The sequence below is a fragment of the Nanorana parkeri genome, unplaced genomic scaffold (assembly GCF_000935625.1).
Source record: "Nanorana parkeri isolate BGI_ZX_2015 unplaced genomic scaffold, ASM93562v1 scaffold1772, whole genome shotgun sequence".
NCBI classification, from domain to species: Eukaryota; Metazoa; Chordata; class Amphibia; order Anura; family Dicroglossidae; genus Nanorana; species Nanorana parkeri.
In genome coordinates, this window is record NW_017308040.1 from 51,409 (window position 1) to 72,965 (window position 21,557).

General features: G+C 48.7%; 1 protein-coding gene across 1 annotated transcript in view; it reads right to left on the reverse strand.

Moving 5' to 3' along the window:
- Positions 1-25: 25 nt before the first annotated feature.
- LOC108799625 (KAT8 regulatory NSL complex subunit 1-like) overlaps positions 26-21,557 on the reverse strand; it is a 54,782-nt gene continuing 33,250 nt past the window's right edge. Inside the window, exons 4-13 of the mRNA XM_018571517.1 lie at positions 17,231-17,346; positions 12,433-12,637; positions 9,422-9,587; positions 8,424-8,543; positions 5,784-5,938; positions 5,005-5,123; positions 4,741-4,792; positions 3,225-3,337; positions 2,865-3,123; positions 26-691 (exon numbers count right to left, since the gene is read on the reverse strand). Coding sequence (XP_018427019.1) covers positions 386-691; positions 2,865-3,123; positions 3,225-3,337; positions 4,741-4,792; positions 5,005-5,123; positions 5,784-5,938; positions 8,424-8,543; positions 9,422-9,587; positions 12,433-12,637; positions 17,231-17,346 — 1,611 coding nt within the window. The 3' untranslated portion in view covers positions 26-385. The remainder of the gene's footprint in view (positions 692-2,864; positions 3,124-3,224; positions 3,338-4,740; positions 4,793-5,004; positions 5,124-5,783; positions 5,939-8,423; positions 8,544-9,421; positions 9,588-12,432; positions 12,638-17,230; positions 17,347-21,557) is intronic.

A 21,557-nucleotide genomic window follows, 5' to 3' on the forward strand; every position in this document is an offset into this window, starting at 1 on the left:
GACTTTCATACGCATAATTTTTTTTTTTCAATTAGAATGCTCTGTAATTTTACCAATCTTTCACCTCTTTCATCCGGCTACACGAGCCTGCTCCATGTACCTGCACTGCCTACGCAGCTACCAGGAGACCACAGGAAAATGGAGTCATCCACATACGGAGACCCTCCTGTGGCCCCATATTGAGTTTCAGCATGTAGCCTTTTTGCTCTGTGCTGTACCACTCGCAGGCTTCTCGCTTCAGCGTGCCGCTGAGCCCAGGAACCCCTACATTATGGTGCACCCTAATGCTCCACTTGGGCCTGCAAGCCAGCCAAGCACTTGATACTGAAATAAAGTATATGGATTTGTGTTCTCTGCTCACACATCCTGTGATAAAGAGGACCTCTCATCTCTTGTTCACCGGCCTGGGCGGAAAGTATTCCAGGCTTGCTATTTTGTCACCACTGTGGGCTCGGACTCGAACTACTGAAATGCTATTGGGTAGGGGGGGCTCTTTGGAGGCTGGGGTGAGGTTTTCTGTTGACATGCCAGAGTCTATGCTTTCAGTCCATGTGCCAGGCTTGCTTGACGTCTGCCATGAAACGTCCGGGTGCGACTTGGTCCTGCCTCTGCTTGGTGTTCCAGGCGAGTTCTGGAGAGTGCGGCAGTCTCTGTCCGAGAGGGGGAAAAAGCGCTGTTCCCACGGCTGAATAACCTGCTAGAGAAGACAAATTGGGATGACTATTGTGACGCTTAACTGGGAGTGCAGCAAGTCAAAGAAAATGCTTTACTTCTAAAACAGAAATGTACAAATGTTGGAAATATGGCAGCTTTTCTTGCTCTAGAAAGAAGGGGTCTGGAGGAAAAAGTAGATGGAACCCCAAAAATTAAAAAGGAGAACAATGAGGGGGGGTGCTTTTCACTCAGCCTCATAGTTCGAGCCGACCTGTGACAATGAAACTGTCACACGTTGGCTCAATAGATCAGGAAGTGAGCGGACACATACTGTCCCTCGCTCACTTCTCGATCCTGTCCCTACAGGGAGTGGTGACTGTCACAGCGCTGACTGGCGGAACGGACGGGGGATGGGGCAGGTACAGCAGGCTCTGCCTCTAGATAGGCAGAGCCAGCTGTCAATCACGCAGTTGGGTGGATCTCAACAGTGATGTTGGGATCCGTCCCGGCTGCGGCGGTCTCAGTATACCGCGAGCTGTAGCTCCCTATATACTGAGCTTTGGGTGACGGGAGGATGCTAGTATATGCCCTCCCGTGACCCTAAGGAGAACTATGGGAAAAACACTGACCCCATAGTTCTCCTTTAAGACTCAATGTTGTGCGTTCATACCAGTGTAGCCAGTACTTTATTCTTCCCTTGCTTCTAAATACCTGGTGATCCTGCCAGTTCCCCTTGGTCCCTGTTCCCAAGCACAGAAGCAGCTCCATGCTGGCATGGTCATTTTGCGTGCCTGGCATTGCTGCTAGGAGTTACAGCGTGCAGTGTTGACACACATCTCCCATTGTCAGTTTTGCTGCCAAGTCCCCCTCCAAGCTCTGCATGATCCGTGTATTGGATGTCATATGGCATCATAAGCATACATGAAACATTTGAACATCACTCTCTCCACAAGAAGCTGATGTGTTGTCTAATGATGCAAGTGAACAGCAAATCACACCTGCCCATTCCATAAATAGGGACAGATCCATAAGGCCTTTGTCAAGCTGGTTCTGAGACAGATCACAAATGGGTTCCTCTTTTCAGAGTATGCGCCGCCTGCCCCGTGCCAGCTTAGTAAGGAGCCAGAGGATGCAAATGCTGTACCAGCACTGTAAAGGCCTCGGAGGTGTAAAGTTGTTGCTGCTTATAGGAGGCCAGCTTAGAAATGCTATTTAGGCAGCACAATGGCATGGACTTCCTTTTTTTTTCCGGGAAGAATAAATATAATTTTCACCAAATTTGATTTAAAAGGGAATCTGTGGTGAGGCTACAGACATTTAAACATTTTTAAAGTGACCCTGTCATTAAATTTGAGTTACCTGCAGGAGGAGGCAGTAGATATGCAGGTGTCTAAAGATAAATTCCCCCTCCCTTGTAGAGTGTAAGCTCTCAGGGGCAGGGCCCTCCTTACCATCTTGTCTTGATTTGTATTGCGATTGTAATGTCTTCCTTATATTGTAAGGCCCCCGTTCACACTGAGCGATTTATCGCGCGGTAATTCCCGCGATATTGAGGCTATTTACCGCGCGATATCGCTCTCCAATGCTTGGCAAAGGGTCCTGCTGTCGCGGGTCGTGCGTCGCTACATCAGGACCCTTTTTGGAGCGGATTTTGCTGCGATTCAATGCAAGCATTTGCGCAATATCGCGCAAAATGCAAATCGTGCGACAAATGCGCGATTTGCGAATCGCGCAGTGTGAATGGGGCCTAAAGCGCTGCGCAAACTGTTGGCGCTATATAAATCCTGTATAATAACAACTTTAAAAAATGACAATACCTTGCCATACAAGTGTGCTCACCTCTCATGTGGCCCTCGTCTCTTACCTCCATGTGCTTCCAGAACTGCAGCCTCCAGAAGCCTTGTTTGCATTTGACACTTCAGAAGAGTTGGATGCTTGTGCTGCATGCCGCAGTTCCTTTCTCCGACATCAATACAGAATTCAGCAGGAGACAAGCATGCAACGCTCCCAGAAGTGCTGAATGGCAAAGAGGCTTCGGTTCTGGAAGCATGGTGAGGTAGGAGACCAGGTAGGTCGATGAGCATACTGTGTCCTCTATGACAGGGTAATGGTGTTTTTAGAAGGACCTCAAAAGGGAGAACAAGATGGAGGTGGTACTGCAAACACACAATTCTGTATCTTTGGCCTCTATACAATGAAGATCTGCCACAAACCTGTTCTTCGTCATCTGGCATTTCAGGCGTGGAAGATCTGGTATCTTCACTCCAGGAGAGGACTCGGGGCCGGCTGTGGAGGGACAGGCATTGGACAGTGCTGTAAGGCTCTGGGTTGTCAGCTGCAGCAGATGACAGGGACAGCGGGAAGTCGTTAAGGCTGTGGAATCTGATGTCTGGGGAGTCCATCTGCTGAGATGATCCCTGGCTGTTAGGAGGCTGTGGTGTCCAGCGACCATCTGACCTGTTGGATGATCTGAACAAATAGAAAACATTTGCCTTTAGTTTCACAAACTGCTCTAAAAGGTATAACATCATAAAGCGATCTATAGCCAAACCTTAAGCACTGGCACATACCTGCTACCTCGTCGCTGGGGCGTAGCAGAAGCCCAAGAATCCCACCGAGAACGTTCAAGCTCCTCATATGTGCTGTGCCGGTCTTGATATGTATCGTCAGACAAGTCTTCCAGCTAAAAAATACAGAGTATATATATTCTTACACTAAAAACACCCACTGACTGTCGTATCATATGGATGCAACTGTGCACAGATGAAGCCGATAAAAGGAAATTCTAAACATAGTCCAGATCACTACAGAATTCACAGCGGTCATTAAAGCTGAACCCCACTTTGACATTTCCTCCATGTATTGCTCATTTGCAATATAGTGGCAGACCCCTCATTCTATAGCTATAGCCCTATAAACAGCTTCAGGGCCCTAAGCAAAATGTAAAACAGCACTCCCTTGCAATAGAAGAGATAGTCAAAGCCCCCTCTCTGGCAGCCCAGGTCTCCTTGACACTTCCTAAAGTGTTTGAGGCGAGCATTCTCAGCCCTGCAATATAGCTGCACCTTCCCACCCCCCTACAGGATACAGAACTTATGTAAGGGGGGACAGAGGAAGAAACCACATTGCATGTTAGGGAAAACCAGCAACCATCACCCAAGGTGTGGAGTTGAAGTGTGGCGCTCTAAAGAGTTATACGGTGAATGCATCGCTGGGACAGAGGAAGGTAGGAATCACACCCCACCGGAGGGGTGAGAATACGTTTTTTTATATAAAAAGGTGCCAATTGCTTTTGTTCAGAGACCGGACAGAGTATTTACTACTGAACTTCACTTTAAAGGTATCCCACGTGTATTCTTGTATTATGGTGGTAGACCCCCTCATCCTCTGGATGGTATAAGCCCTATAGTTGCATTGTTAGAGGCAGAAAAGGTACATTTTCTCATCTGCACAGCAAACCCTCATGGCTTCTTCATCTACCGTGTTTTCCTGAAAATAAGACTCTTATATTTTTTCCGGCTCAAAAAAAACAAAAAACACACTGGGTCTTATTTTCGGGGTAGGTTTTTTTTTTTTAATGTACAACAATCCGCACTTATTCATGTAGAAAAAGTAGGGTGATCAGGGCAATCGGGGGTGCCGTGCCTTTCCAAGAGCAATTTGCTAACCAATTGCTGGCCAGAATGAGCAAAGTGCACTTTCACTATCGGTTCCTCACGGGGGGGAGTGCATGTGGTATCACTCCGCCTGTGACAGGAGCCGGCGCTATAGAGGAGGCATCGGCTTATGCGGCTCTGCTCCCTCTGGTGCCGCCTCGCTTCCTCCATCGCTGATTCTCTCCCGCGGCTCTTCAAGTTCCCCCTTATGCCACCACCGGCCCCGGGATGGTCACAACTAGGTATCATTTTCGGGGTAGGTCTTATATTTTAGCAATTCCCAAAAATAGTGCTAGGTATTATTTTCAGGGAAACAGGGTAGTAACATTTTCTGTACAAGTGGAGTCAATCTGCAGTAGAATGTGAGGTTACTAGCCGGTGTACTCAAATCTATGCCTAGTACCAATATGAGGCGGGACAGGCGGCTCACCTGAGGATCCCTATCCAGCGTGTCTTTCTCCGAAGAATCCAGCACGCGCCAACTGAAGAACACAGACAAAAAAAAAAAATTATAAAACATACAACTAAAAGAACCGTTCCAGCTCCTCCATCAAGACACATTTTGTATATAACAAATGGGAGGAAAGCTGGACACAGAGCAGAGACTGCTCACAAACTGTCTGACCCATTACAAGGAACTGGATGAGAGGGAACACATTCAGCGTGCACTGGGCGGCTGTAGAGATGTGCGTACCTCGGTGTCAGGATCTCTTTGTACTGAAGTTTCTCCACCCGTGATGCTGCCACCAGAGACATTGGAATAACAATATTGTCAATGTCATAGGAGTTCTCAAACCTTTTCCGCTTAAGAGCCTGAAAAGAAAAAAAAAGCTTGTAGTTAAAACTTGTACTGCACAAGCCCGCATATGCCGAGGACTTGGAAGACTGATGTGCAAAAGCTGAAATACGCCTTTTAATATGTGCAACCACCCCCCTACACACACAATTTAGCAAATACACCAAAACAATGACGCCTGCAGAGCATTGCAACCACAATCCCTTGTTGCTGGTGCAATGTACAGGCTCTATTAACGTTTACATCCAGCCTCAGGTGCACACAGAGGTATGAACCTGCTGAAGTGCCGCCCAGCTACAGAGCAGCCAGGGACAGCCGGTGTACCGCTCTCTACAACTCCAATTTGCAGACGGGACCTGTAGTCATTGTTAGTACACAATACCCACCATGGATGGCATGGATGTGTGGGTGGAGGCATGCAGAGACGTGCTAGATTAGAAAATAAGGGCTCTGCCACAAAACGCCCCCCAAATATTAAGGCAAGGTAGTAGTTTGGGTTTCAGGAATATTGTATTACAGTATATTATTGTTAGGCCGGGTCATTTGTTTTGTTGCAGGCTAGCCGGGAAGTGTGCTGGGAAACGTAGGTGTTTTATATTCAATAGCAAGCCCTCTGGTCTTCCTATGAAACGTCTTGATGCTATTCAACATTCCTGAGCTCATGGAGGATCACTTACCGCTGACATGCTGTTCTGACTCCCAGAAGGGGGGGTATCAGTAAAGGAAGGAAGCTGGTGAGCTGCTGTGTTTGGTCTTGGTGTAACTGGAGAGGAGACATGAATGCTGGGACTTGGCACTCCTTTGTATTGCCTGTCATCCCGGAACATTGACCCTGCGACAACAAAAAGAGAAAAGGGTGATCTACCTGTGAGGTCTGGTGCACCAAACAGCTTTACAGTCCGTAATCCTTCCAATATCAGTCACAGTGAGAAAGACTAACGCTAGACCATCATCCCCCCTATAACAGCAGAACTTGGCAGACTGATGGCCGGGTCCCGGTAAGCAAATAACAGATAGGATTTCCCAGCAAAGAAAGTTTGTACAACATCTTAGGATGACTTTATTTAGGGCATACAGCAAAGGTCCATACATGGTTAATATGTTTGTGTAGTGTGACAGCTTCCAAAGCAGACTCCCAAATGTACCAATCACATGAATTTCAGCCCATATTTCGGATATTGGGTGACAGAACCTTATCCTTCTGTGACTATGGCAGGAAACCTACAGCTGATACAATAGGTAAAAGTCGACATTTCTTGCTCTGCTTCAATGGCTGGCTCACTTTCTAGCTGCAGTGTCGTACAAACTTCATATCCAAGAAATATACAGCTGCCAGCCTCCCATTCACGCAGCATACTGCCTATGACCAAGCCAGATTGGAGAAATCCGGGAGGGGTATTGTATACATGGAATGTTGTTTCACAGTATGTATTCCTTAAATTAATAAAAGTTGTTTTAATTCATGAAGATCGATAGAAGTGAGGCTTGTCTTTTGAGAAGAATACGGTCTACCATACTGAAAATCAAACCTGTCCCGGGGCCCACACAGGCCAAATAGGTTTGCTTTAAAGTCTGGTCGTGCAGCAGCACACCTCTTACCTTCTCCCCCCCCCCGCAGGTTTCGTTAAGCTGTTGGGAGCCAGGGGAATACCTGAGCCTTCCAGATATACAGGAGCAGAAGACTTACTCCATGTGACAGCACTGGTGCTTGGTAATTGAATCAGTGCTGTCACGGGGGGTGAGGGCGGGTAGGTGACAGACAGAACTGTGTACGCTATGCCTTGAGACGCAACCCGAGCTTTAAAGCACTTATTTTTTTCCCTTCCCCTGACCTAACCCACCCACCTCCCAGACACAGATGCATAATTTCCTCGATTCAACAGCTGCGGTTATGCTGTTACTTTACATCCAACACCACAAGTCCTTTCCGTGCTGGATGTGCCTGTGCGTTACAGCCCCAAAGGCTTCTATGGCACCATCTCCAGCCTCAGGACGTAAGCCTATAGAAGTCTTCGGGGCTGCAATGCACAGGCTGGACAGTGAAGACTTATGGATGTAAACCCCAGACGCCTCATCAGGTTCAGATAAGTTTGCAAGAGAAGAGGGCAACAAATAAAATAAAAATGCATTTGTCCTTTAAAGGAGAACTATGGGGTTAGGGCTTTTCCCCATAGTTCTCCTAAGGGTAACGGGAGGACACAAACTAGCATTCTCCCGTCACCCAAAGCTCAGTATACAGTGAGCTACAGCTCGTGGTATACTGAGACGCCGCAGCCAGGACGGATCCCGACATTGCTATCGAGATCCACCCAGCTGGGGGATTGACAGGTGGCTCTGCCTATCCAGATGCAGAGCCAGATGTACCCACCCCCTCACCCTTCCGTTCCTCCAGTCAGCGCTGGAGGATCTGACAGGTGGGGGGGATCCCTGCAGGGAGCCGTGAGTGACAGTCACGGCTCTCTGCCGGGACAGGATCGAGAAGTGAGCGAACGCCGGTATATGTTCTCTCACTTCCCGATCTACTGAGCCGACCTGTGACAGTCTCATTGTCACCCGTCGGCTCAGATTATGAAAATCACTCAGCCTCATAATTCTCCTTAAGGCCCACGTTCACACTGAGCGATTTATCGTGCGATTTTTGCAGCGATATCGTTCATATTTCCGCGCGATATCGCTCTATGTAGCTTCTCCAATACATTTCAATGGAGCTGTTCACATCTCGTCGCTCAATATCGCTGGTAGCTTGTCGCTCCTACGAGAGTGCATGGGAGTGCTCCTACATGACCCTTTTTAAGAGCGATTTTGAGCGATATTGCTCCTGATTGCATACAGCCCAATAGGAAAAAGTCGCTCAAGGTCGCGCGATTTTCATGTCGCTCAGTGTGAATGGGGCGTTAAGAACATGACTCCTCAGCTACAGACTATGCTAAAGGGTTCTTCCTGCAGATTTCGTGATCTTGGGCACCCAGTAAAGATCGCAGCGTGTGGAAGGAGCTACCTAGTGACAGTTTATAAAGCTGACCTGAATGTTGCTGCAATTCTGCCGTCCTATATTAATCTGGCATCTCTGCCAATTCTCCACATAACATTGAATGAGCCTCTCCTGATCACCTCCAGCATGAAGGAAACCGGTCACCCAAAGTCAACGTCTGAGCTCCCTGGAATGAGGGTTCTGGTATGCCCATGCACTGTGGATGACAATCTCCTGATCCTGTCCCAATCTGCTGTCTATGACCTCCTGTCCTGATATCATTTGTCATGGGGCCTTAAAAAAAACCAAAACCGGCATTTCACAAAGGATGCGTTTGTCCACTTACTGCCGGCCTCGTGGGGTTTCTTGGCGAGTTGAGAAAGTTTCAGGATTTTCAGCTTATTAGAGATGCGGAACTGTCTGTCGTCTTTCAGCAACGCTTCAAAGTGCAAATGGAGGGGTGTGTCTGTAAAAGCAAACAGCCAATCAGAGAGAGCCGTCTAATACAGGGATTAGAATGTCAGCGAATACACATTCTGCCGTAATAAAAAGTAACAATTTTATATCAGAAAATACTCGCATCACTTTCACATTTTTCATGCATGATGTTCTATAGTCATGTGATCACAGCATCTTTGTACTTCATGTAAAATTATACTTTGTAGTCTATTGAGGGACACATGAAAGTCTTGACTCCTGGGTTATACTGACGCCTACAGGAGTATTTGACAATGGCCAGCCCAGGATAACTGTCCTACTCCCAGCATGCCTCAGTTGTGTTGGAAAGGAGTACCAAGGTACATGATCATAAACAGGGGTGAGAGCGGGTCTCAATAAATAAAAAAAATTGATAGAATGAAAGCCCCCCTCTCTGGCAGCCCAGGTCTCCTTGACACTTCCTAAAGTGTTTGAGGCGAGCATTCTCAGCCCTGCAATATAGCTGCACCTTCCCACCCCCCTACAGGATACAGCAGTTATGTAAGGGGGGGGACAGAGGAAGAAACAACATTGCATGTTATCCACTGAGGGACACGGGAAGCTTTAAACCCTTGGAAGGTCCAAAGGCAGTACAACTGGGGGTACTCCTGGTGACTGCCTGAAGGGTCTTGGGCCTAAATGTGGGGGGTAAGGGGGCATATGCTGAGCTGCCCCTTACTTTTGTGAAATGTAAAACACACTGCAGACTGCTATAGGAGACGGCAATGCATTTAAAAAGCCCGTGCTGCCACAAACATAACCCTTACAGTAGGTGGCAGCGAAAGGGTTAAACAAATGAGCTTTTATACAGAATCAAAACAAAACTGAGATGACAGAATAAAATCCATTTCTGGGTTTCAGACTTACCATAGGGGAAGGATAGGATGGGGTGGTAGCAGGGGTCCATCAGGGCTATCCGCTCATTGAGAGCCATGGTGCTGGGGTGGGATGTCTTTGCATATGTCTTACAACCACAGAGGATACATGTGGTGGGAGGGTCACATCCACACTTCATAGACAGCGGCTTCTGTGGCTAAACAAAGAAAGCACCAACATATATAGATATTTTATGCGTATAATAGATGTATATTCATATCAATAACAGTCAATCAGCATTCTTCTTACCCAACATGTGAAAGGAATATTGTTTGATATGGATAGGGGTAGAGGAAGAAGCTGTAATACTTAACCAATTCTTCACTCTGGCAGGTATCCACCGCGTGACCCGTACATCAATGCCTCTTCTCTTTGGTGCCCCAGCTTGTGGTCGCAGCCGGACATCACATTTCATGCCGGACTGACAGCATCGTATGCGAGGACGGAGAAAGCAAGTTTGAAAGGATGTCACCAGCGCACCATGGTAAGTGAAATCAGCGACAGTCCCATTTATTGATTGAAAACTGCCATTCCAGTACAAACGCTTTTGGGGCCGCACAGGGTCCCCTTCATCAGGCTCGTTATTCTTTACAATGGTGTGCTGGTGACAACCTTTCAAACTTGTATATATTCCATCTATGGTCACTGCGAGCGCCCGCCTGGATCTTACAAACCATCGCGCATGGTCAGAGAGGGCATGGTCAGAGAGGGCATGGTCAGAGAGGGCATGGTCAGAGAGGGCATGGTCAGAGAGGGCATGGTCAGAGAGGGCATGGTCAGAGAGGGCATGGTCAGAGAGGGCATGGTCAGAGAGGGCATGGTCAGAGAGGGCATGGTCAGAGAGGGCATGGTCAGAGAGGGCATGGTCAGAGAGGGCATGGTCAGAGAGGGCATGGTCAGAGAGGGCATGGTCAGAGAGGGCATGGTCAGAGAGGGCATGGTCAGAGAGGGCATGGTCAGAGAGGGCATGGTCAGAGAGGGCATGGTCAGAGAGGGCATGGTCAGAGAGGGCATGGTCAGAGAGGGCATGGTCAGAGAGGGCATGGTCAGAGAGGGCATGGTCAGAGAGGGCATGGGCCGAGAGGGCATGGTCAGAGAGGGCATGGTCAGAGAGGGCATGGTCAGAGAGGGCATGGTCAGAGACTTAAGTATTACAGCTTGTTCCTCTTCCTTCCAGGAGCCACTGCAAGGGAACTATATTAAAAAATTCTGGAGCTCAGCTTTACATACAGCCCTGTGGGCACTGATCAGGCTGGGACTTCCATTATATACAGGTGTGCTCCATGCAGCCTCTGCTGTGAGGGAAGACATAGGACTGTACAGAGGACACATGGAGGGAAGACATAGGACTGTACACAGGAAACATGGAGGGAAGACATAGGACTGTACAGAGGACACACGGAGGGGAAGACATAGGACTGTACAGAGGACACACGGAGGGAAGACATAGGACTGTACAGAGTACACACGGAGGGAAGACATAGGACTGTACAGAGGACACACGGAGGGAAGACATAGGACTGTACACAGGAAACACGGAGGGAAGACATAGGACTGTACACAGGAAACATGGAGGGAAGACATAGGACTGTACACAGGAAACATGGAGGGAAGACATAGGACTGTACACAGGAAACATGGAGGGAAGACATAGGACTGTACACAGGAAACACAGAGGGAAGACATAGGACTGTACACAGGAAACATGGAGGGAAGACATAGGACTGTACAGAGGACACACGGAGGGAAGACATAGGACTGTACAGAGGACACACGGAGGGAAGATGTAGGACTGTACAGAGGACACACGGAGGGAAGACGTAGGACTGTACAGAGGACACACGGAGGGAAGACATAGGACTGTACAGAGGACACACGGAGGGAAGACATAGGACTGTACAGAGGACACACGGAGGGAAGACGTAGGACTGTACAGAGGACACACGGAGGGAAGACATAGGACTGTACAGAGGACACACGGAGGGAAGACATAGGACTGTACAGAGGACACACGGAGGGAAGACATAGGACTGTACAGAGGACACACGGAGGGAAGACATAGGACTGTACAGAGGACACACGGAGGGAAGACATAGGACTGTACAGAGGACACACGGAGGGAAGACATAGGACTGTACAGAGGACACACGGAGGGAAGACATAGGACTGTACAGAGGACACACGGAGGGAAGACATAGGACTGTACAGAGGACACACGGAGGGAAGACATAGGACTGTACAGAGGACACACGGAGGGAAGACATAGGACTGTACAGAGGACACACGGAGGGAAGACATAGGACTGTACAGAGGACACACGGAGGGAAGACATAGGACTGTACAGAGGACACACGGAGGGAAGACATAGGACTGTACAGAGGACACACGGAGGGAAGACATAGGACTGTACAGAGGACACACGGAGGGAAGACATAGGACTGTACAGAGGACACACGGAGGGAAGACATAGGACTGTACAGAGGACACACGGAGGGAAGACATAGGACAGTACAGAGGACACACGGAGGGAAGACATAGGACTGTACAGAGGACGGAGGGAAGACATAGGACTGTACAGAGGACACACAGAGGGAAGACATAGGACTGTACACAGGAAACACGGAGGGAAGACATAGGACTGTACAGAGGACACACGGAGGGAAGACATAGGACTGTACAGAGGACACACGGAGGGAAGACATAGGACTGTACAGAGGACACACGGAGGGAAGACATTGTACACAGGATTACAGTACACGCCTGAGTACTCTGTATGTTATACAAATAGCAGTCCTGACCAGTACATGGCAAGGGGCCAGCAGACTAACGCATCTCGGAAGGTGCCGGGTGTCTGCTGCAATGTGGCAATGGTAAAAGCAGGATGCCAGGCTGCAGATTCACACGGCACCTCAGAGGGAACGAGCTCCGCTCCTCCATTTTCACACACGAAACAAGACACAAGCTGCACATTTCCTTCTGGGTTACATAAAAAGGGTTCCTACCTTTCTGCTGAGGGAGGACACATCACTGGACCGGACCAAGTTGCGCTTCTTGTGCCCACGCAGGGGCCGCGTTCTAGCTGCCACACAGGTGGAATCGGATAGTGCTGGTGATGCTGACGGGGTATCCACACGACGCTTTTTACCCAACACCTCCTCTGGATCCAAACCCTCTGCAGAGCCATTACAAGACGCACTGGAACGCACACTGAGAGAGAGAGAGACAGACAATGAGACCACAGAACACAAGGCGCCGCGGACTGAAGTAGGAGATGCTTCCTAAGAATTCAGAACTTAATAAACGTGCAATCTTCATACCGCTGGAACGTCAGGACTTCTAGAACCAGAAAGCAGCAAGGATTGGCACAGCCGATCTGCTCTGGTGCCATGACATAACCCGGGGGGACAACAAATCCCAGGAGCCGGGTCCCCAATGTGCCCCCAGCCGCCACATAACTCTTCAAGTTCTCTCTAGTTGCCGTCAATGCAGCAGACTCCCTGATTGGACACACCGGCTCCATGTGAATCTGTCCAACTTTGTATCAAACTTCAATCCCATTGACCTCCAACATGACCGGCTGCCTATATTCCAGGACACAGCTCAGTCGGATGTCAGTGGGATGGTAGTAGTAGTTTTCCTTTGTGCCAATTGGTTAAACAAAGGTGGACAAAAAAGCCTTTCCCAGTTCTCCCCTCCCCCCCTCATCAACATGCTAACGGCTCAACAAAACCTTTCCATTGCATCCCTTATTTTAGTTTCAGCGACATCACTGGGTCTGAGCTTCTCTATGCAATGCAGGCGGGAGGGGCCGTTAGGGTGCTGTACATAGCATCATGAAAACATCACAGCACCCTGTCTCAGTGCTCCTCTCAAAAGCTCAGATATCATGCAAGCAGTGGGTTGGCACTTAGGAGGAGTTATGCAAATATCAAAATGCCTCGGACTGGTCTCAGTCGGGAGGAGTGGCCGTTCCTAGGCAGGTTGCATTTGCACACAGACCACCCTGAATAACACCCACACGTGATGCGGAGCCTCCATGACTGAAAGAACAGAAATCTAATGAAAGGGGGCGGGACCAGGGACAGTCAGGCTGGGGAGCAAATGGATAGATGATGCTGGATGTCCTCCAGCCAGGAAACGAGGCAGGCCCCATCAGAATTACTGTAGCTTCACATTGCACATTGTGAGAAGCTCGCAGTGTGCAGTGACAGAGGAAGAGGAGCCGGTACAACTGAAGGGAAGGTTATAGATCAGGAACTCTCTCGAAGGACACTGAGGATGCCGGTGCTACTCGCCATCCTGCAAATGCCAGTTGCCTGGTGGTCATGCCAACCCTCCGGCGTCAATGCAGTCCCTATCCCAGAAAAAGTACAGTAAGTCCCCATCAGGACAGAAGTCTTCGTGTGACTTCAGGAAAGTCCTTGGGAGTAAATCTGCTCAGCAAATAGTCACCAGCAGCAATCCCGAACAAAGAGTTCCCACCATGGGAGCCATCGCCTGACCCCGCCCACCGGATCACAGATCAGCGACCCAATGTTACCATCTCAGGTTCTGTACGTGGAATGCTCCTCTGCAATCCCCGTCATTAGAAGCGGGAACCCGAATAATCCGATTGGTCGAGGGAATTTCCTCAGGTTCAGAAACAAGAATGAAGAAATGATGTGGAGAGATTACAGAGACGAGGTGATCCCCTGTCTGCGATATTACACGGGAGGAGATTATTCTGGATTCAGAGGAGAGTAGGAAGGTGAATATTTCCCAACACCAAGTTACACCAGGGGCGGACTAATTCATTCAGGAGCCAGTCAGCCCAATCTGAAAGCCAACTCCAATCGACCAATAGGACAAAACCTCAAGCGTTGGTCACCGGCTGTCATTTTTAAGGCGCATTTGAGGTGCACTGTATTACAAAGAGCTCGCCCCCTAAAACAGCTTCCTGTACCCCCCCCCCCCATGGCAGGACCTAATGAGGCAACTGTAAAAGTACAGAAAACATGGCCGCCAAATAATAATAAAAAAATACTAAACAGTTTTAGATAAACGATTGCAATTAGGAGACGTGACGGGAATTTATCAAAACTGGAGCAGACAAATTTGGAGCAGACTTGCGCGGCAGCCAATCAGCTTCTCTCTCTTTCTCAAACCTTACCTGAGCAAACTGAAAAGAGAAGCCGACTGGTTGCCACGGGCAACTGCTCCCGTTTGATAAATTCCCCCCCATAATATTTGTGTTATTAGATTGTCCTTTGGGCGCAGTGCGGTCACATCTACTTATTGATCCATCAGGCTCTCTGTATGCAGTGGGTGAGCCTGGGAATACCAAACCCTCCATTACAGATGAGGACATGAGGACGAGGGGCCGGTGTACGGCTATCCCTGCACCTCCCCCCGCCCCCAACAAAGGTGGTCGTGTTCCATGAACACAGTTCCTCATGCTCAGTCCTTATGGATGAAATGCATGTTGAAGGATCACAGAGGAGCAGATTAGAGCTTTAGTATGTACAATGTTCGGTGTTTCCACACACAGGAAAAGCAGCAAAACAGGTTCCACAGGTTTATTAGAAGTCAAAGCAAAGCATTGTGCGCGCCCCACGATCACACCTCGGCGTCTAGAAAAGAACACAACGACGGGCTCTGAAATCAGACACCAGAACAACCATAGGAATCCCAGAAGAGAAAATACAATTATTTCATAATGTGCTACAGAGGACCAATCCGGATCAGGAGAGGGGAGTGTACACGAGGTATGAGCAGCATTTCCATGTTGGGGGTATTCTGGATGCTCATACTCTCCAGGAGGCATGTGTAATGAAAGCGGAGCTTGTCCCATTGAACGGTGATTTTCACGGCACGCCTCTGGCGACTGCTGCCATGGTTGTCTGTGTGTTTATTTCAGCTCTCAACCAAACTTTCAAACCCTGCAATGGCTGGCGTCATAGCTGATCACACGGGCAGCACCATGGCAACCAAAATCCAAATTGAGGCCACGAGGCCTTCCTTGGCTGTTAAGGATCGTAGGGATGCACCGATACCGATACTAGTATCGGTGCCGATACCGAGTATTTGGGTGAGTACTCGTACTCGCCCAAATGCTCCGATACCTAGCACGAGTACTTCCTGTATCGGGAAGCGCATCATTACACGCTGCCCGGTTTCCTGATTGGCCAGGAAACGGCTCCATGCTCTCTCGTCACTTGTGGAGAGAGCATGGAGCCGACTTCCCGTCCCGACAGGAAGCCGGGTAGCGTGCAATGACGCGCCACCCGGCTTCCCGATTCGTCAGGAAGCTAGCAAATCCGGAAGCCGTGTAATGACGCAGCGCCCGGCATTCTGATTGGCCGGGAAGCTGGCGTCATGCTCCCTCGTCATCTCATGAATCATAATATTAAGAAAGTGACCTTAAAGCATTAGTTTGTATTGCTTTAGAAAAAAATGTGACCTGTCCCTTTAAGAAAAAGTATCGGTAATTGGTATCTGCGAGTACTTGATCAAAAGTATCGGTACTCGTACCTCGCTCGTACCCTAAAGGATGCAGTATTTTGGGCTCTAGTTCACACCGCAGCGTTCAGTTCCAGAGCATGTAAAAAAAACTGCAAGCTCTATTGTGTTCTGGAACGCATCAAAACGCATGCAAACGCCCTGGAACGCTCATTTTAAAATAAAAAAAATATTTTTTCTAACCAAAAACGGCACTGAACACATCAAAAACGCAGCACAACCCCCTGCACTGCGTGTAGAGAAACTCATGCAAATCTGGTCTGAATTTGGTGTGAACAAGGCCTTAGACTGCTGCAGTGCAGGAGGAGAGAGGCTCCAGGGAACAAGCCGGCTAGGATGGTCTGGTGAGTAGAATGTTTTAGCACCTAGACACGGAGTTCTTCTTTAATATACACCACTAAACCTGGGGCCTGATCGCACACAGTGGTGCCCTGCGTTTTACCGCACCAGAACACATGTCATACCTAGGACGCACAGGAAACTGTTGTGCAATGAGGGTTGTGCTGTGGAAAAATTTAAACATGCAATTTTTCTGCAGCGCAGTCCATGTCCCCGGAGGTCGCGGCATCACACGGCTGCGTGGGAACCTGGACGGGTGTACACATTGTACATTACCAATAAAGTTAAAAAAGTAAACAGTGACAGTCCCGGCATTGTGTGTACGCTGTCAGAGCTGCCACAACACATGCAGGGTTTTAGCGGAAGGCACCGTGTGAATGGGCCCTTAGCGTTTTGAAAGACAGGAAGACCTTTACCAAGGATGAGAGACACGGACCCCAATCACACATTACGCCGACCATCCTCCAACCGCAGGATTCACCAGGACAAAATAAACACAATCTCCTAATAAGCACGGCACACACTACACATGATCATTCCAGAGAAAGGGACCTCACGGACGATCACCCCAGACCCCCGGCTCATCACACAATCACCCCAGACCCCCGGCTCATCACACAATCACCCCAGACCCCCGGCTCATCATACAATCACCCCAGACACCGGGCCCCAACCCACCAACCAATCACCCCGGACCCCCGGCTCCTCACACAATCACCCCAGACCCCCGGCTCATCACACAATCACCCCAGACCCCCGGCTCATCATACAATCACCCCAGACCCCCGGCTCATCATACAATCACCCCAGACCCCCGGCTCATCATACAATCACCCCAGACCCTCAGCTCCTCATAAAACTCGCATACGAGCAGAATCTACGGGCCGGCAAACCAGAAAGAAAAGCCGAGCTCTGGCACAGGACACTTGACATTTACTGTATTAGTAACCTGAAGACACTAACCAATTTATGAGTCCGTTGACTTGACGAGATGTTTTTTGGGATCCGGGGGAGTCACACACTGGTGTGGTAGGCGGATTTTGACACGTGACATTTTCAGATGGTGTAAGGCGGGAACACTACAAGAGAGGCAAAAAGATTTCACAATGCAGCAAGAAATGCGATATATAAAAAAATGGTATTCAATGAATATTATGATACTGAGCCCAAAACAAACCCTCCAGGAACAGAGTCATCCATGAACAGCAATACTGAGGGGAGCTGGAGCTCAGCCTGGACCCATGTGAGGAGTACAGAACATATGTACTATGGTAGTAAACATAATGCTTCCGGTATATAGAGGATTTCAGGATCGTGGACTGAAGCACAGCACTCCATTTCATAGTCCGGATACATACAGAGCTCTCTGAATTCTCATACACCGAATGGAACCGTCATCACAGTCCTGATACATGTTCTCCCTCAGTAAGCCCTGATGAAGGGGAATTCATATGATCCTCCGAAACGCATTGGCCATTTCTATATTGCCACCTCAACCTCACAATGAATTAGGATGTATCTGGACTATTAAACACAGCCTGTGTCACCTGCTTGATGAAACAGCATGACATCACGGTGCGCTAGCACCGTGTAAGCAAATTGGTGACATGGGAAGCTGCAAAACTGAGCCAGGGTCTAGTGGTGTCACCCGACAGGAAATGCAGTGCAGGAATTACAAGACTGTTTGAACAGCATTACAAGTCCTCTGGCAGGCACAACTGTTTACATCCCCATATTAGAACTATACAATCTGATGACAAGTTAATATCTGTAGTGACCATATTTATATAAAAAGAAAAACTGAATTCTATTCCATTTTTGATATGATGAGCAGTATTAGAGGTAGTTCCACATATACATCATTTTCCACAATAGGATCCTCCATCTATGGCAGCAGAGGATGGTGGTGGTGGTACATCCATCCACCACCACAGATCACCGTGAGCAAGAACCAAACCCGGCGACATAATTACCTCCATCACAACCAAATGGGATGGGAGCGCGCCCGGTGCGCATGGTCAGTCTGAATCAACACGGATAGTATGCAAAGCATATGCACAATTGTATGTAGCCGGTCTAATGATCTGGCTTACAAATCCAATTCAGATAACGTGATGGATGTTTGGTGAAGACAGACCCGAGTATCTTCCTGTGTAAACTGACATGATATATGGGCAGCACAGTGGCGTAGTGGTTAGCGCTTCTGCCTTGCAGCACAGGGGGTCCTTGGTTCGAATCCCAGCCAGGTCACAATCTACAAGGAGTTAGCATGGTCTCCCTGTGCTGGGGGGTTTCCTCCAAAAGACATGCAGGAAGGTTAATTGGCTGCTGTCTAAATTGGCCCTCGTATGCATGTATGTGGGATCGGGACCTTAGATTGTAAGCTCCTTGAGGGCAGGGACTGATATGAATGTGCAACTATGTAAAGTAAACTATGTAATATATAGGATAAGATGAAGATATTTAGGACAGCCTATTTTAGGACACACAGAGCGGCGTTGGTCTGGCACCTCTCAGGCCCGATTAGTACTTTGTCCCAGACAGAGATTAGCAGCACACATGAGGTAACATTACATAACACATCCTTATATCATCCATGTGTACACGCCGATTACCAATCACGGGATCATACAGGTTACAAAGTTTAACAACCCGGAACCTGTGAATGAGAATTCTGCAGCAGAACGAGGAGCGACCGGAACCTTCCGAAACCCTCTCAGATGGGACAGGACTGAGGTACATTGAACTTTCTATTGCCTTTGTTTTTAGTAAATCGGGTGATTCCGACAGTTTCCCCTTCAGCGGCATTACACACTGACCCCGCTCAGCACAGAAGCAGATCCATCATGGTGGGGTCAGTGTGCCCCTCTACTCCTGACTTGGGAGATACAGGACGCCGTGCCCATGCAATGTGTGTCTAGTCCCATAGTCAGGTTCACCTGCCGCACCCCCATTCAGCCCCCCGTGCCCATAGTGGAAGGGGGGATGAATGTTGCCTTGTGTATTTTTACTCCTCTGCAATCACAGACTTCAATTTACATTATTCCCGTCCACCAACCCGATCCCGGCTGTGGGATGTGCACACCATACCAACAATGTATCAGGATGCAGTAAAAGTATTCTTCTCTTGTCAGGATTGCATTACTTTGTCCTCAAATTACATAAAGGCCCCATTTACACCATAGCAGGAATGCACACTGCAGTGACATGCGTTCCTAGGCTTTCGCCATGCGACGCACACCAAAGAAATGTATGTCACACATTTGGCAACATGTGTTAGGGGTGCGATTACCTAGTAATAGCAAAGCAAGCGTGTTGCGTGTCAGTGCACGTGTTGTGAAACGCGTGTTGAAGCGCGCATGATACGCCCAGGGTGAACGAGGCCTAAGGCTACAAAGCTGCAACAAGGAGGCAGCTTAGTGGGATGTTTAGGAGTTTTCTATTGGTCAGTTTTCTGTATGAATAGCAACACATCGACGAGTCATAATGTGTGAGCAGCACATTGTATGGCGGCTCACACCATTTGTCATCAAATAAGAACATTTGTAACTAAGGATGCACCTATATCAATACTAATATCGGTGCTGATATCGAGTATTTGGCAGAGTACTCTTATTCACCCAAATGCTCCGATACCTTCCCCGACACTGGAACTTCCGGTCCGAGGGAGATTTTCTCTGACCGGCAGTGCCGCGAGGGAACATGGAGCCAGGAAGCCGCTCTCCAGGATCTGCCCACGTCTCCTGTGTGCACAGCGCCTGCGTGATCGGCCCTCAGCCTGCTACTGCACATGCACAGGATTTCTGAATGAGAGCGCTGGGCAGTCTTTGCGTGCGCAGTAGCAGGCTGAGGGCCGATCACGCAGGCGCTGTGCACACAGGAGACGTGGGCAGATCCGGGAGAGCTGTGTCTGCCCAGCTGGCCGAGGGACTGGCATGTTAATTAATGCTCCTAAGGATCTATGTGAGGGGAATGAGGTGCCTGCAGGGTGGGGGGTTGTGTCACCATTTTGTCAGATCTGTTAGGCCGGCTTCGATGCCGATTGGCGGGGAAGTCGGCTTCCCAGCCAATCAGAATTGAGCCGGCCAAACAGAATGGAGTCGGCTTTCCGGGCAATCAAGAAGCCAGGTGGTGGGTAATGACAAGCCGGGAGGTCGGCTCTATGCTACCAGAAGTACCGGTATCGGCGTATACCAAAATATAAATATCGGTACTCGATACTGAAAACCCGGTATCGGTGCATCCCTATTTGTAACCGTTCATAATCTAATGCGTATGGACACCACATGAAGTCACAACTAATTTGAACCGGAACCTTTTGAAAACCATTTCAGTCAATACGTAAAAGAAACTGACCAATCAGCAGCTGGCAGGAAGTAGAAACGCTGCCTCCCGGGGGCATGAATCTATCTCTACTCTGCCCGGAGGTCATACACTGACAGATGGTGAAAATATGTATTCACCAAATATGCATTACACATTGACCATCACCGGGGCTCATCACAGCCACTGTCCTCAGAGGAGCAGCGGACCTGAAAGGGAACTAGAATCCTTTTGTCTCATTTTGTTAATATCGATACAGAAGTGTAAAGATTGTAACACCTTCTACACAATCTCACCCAATGACATTCTACACTACGGAGCACTATGGATTATCTGTAGAGAAATGCAGAATGTGTCAATTTCACCTTGAGCTACTGAGCTCTCTAAACCAAAAATAAAGTTACAAAGAGGGTAAAAGAGACAGGAAAACATAAAAAGATCTGTCTGGATATATACAATGTATCATTCATATGGAGTTATTTCCAGGAAACAAAAACCCTCATCAAGAGAAAGGCAGAATATCCAGACATTAAAATTCCAATGTGTAGCAGCCATTATGTTCTGCAGGCAAGTGGGGGGTCTCTCTTGTAGTTTGGCTGCCCCCACTGCAAGGGTTAAATGCCCATTTAGGTCTAGAGTACCTGGTAAAAGGACTTGCCTGAGCCCCGGTCCTGCAGACTCCATTCAGGCTACAGGACCGGCACCCTCAGCCTTTAGCACTTGGCATTATGAAGAACGCAGGACCCAGAGCCCTGCATTATACACAAGGACACTGAGGGACAGTCCACAACCCGGAGTGTAGAGACTAGGATAGTGCCGACTGCTGGGGATCAGGCAAGTAAAACTACTTTACCCAAACCTAGACCCAAACAAGCATTTAACCCTTGAACCCTTGTAGTGCGGAGCAGTCCCACTGCAAGCAGAGCTTCCTCCCCCCCCCCCCCCCCCGCACACAGGCGAGAAAGCA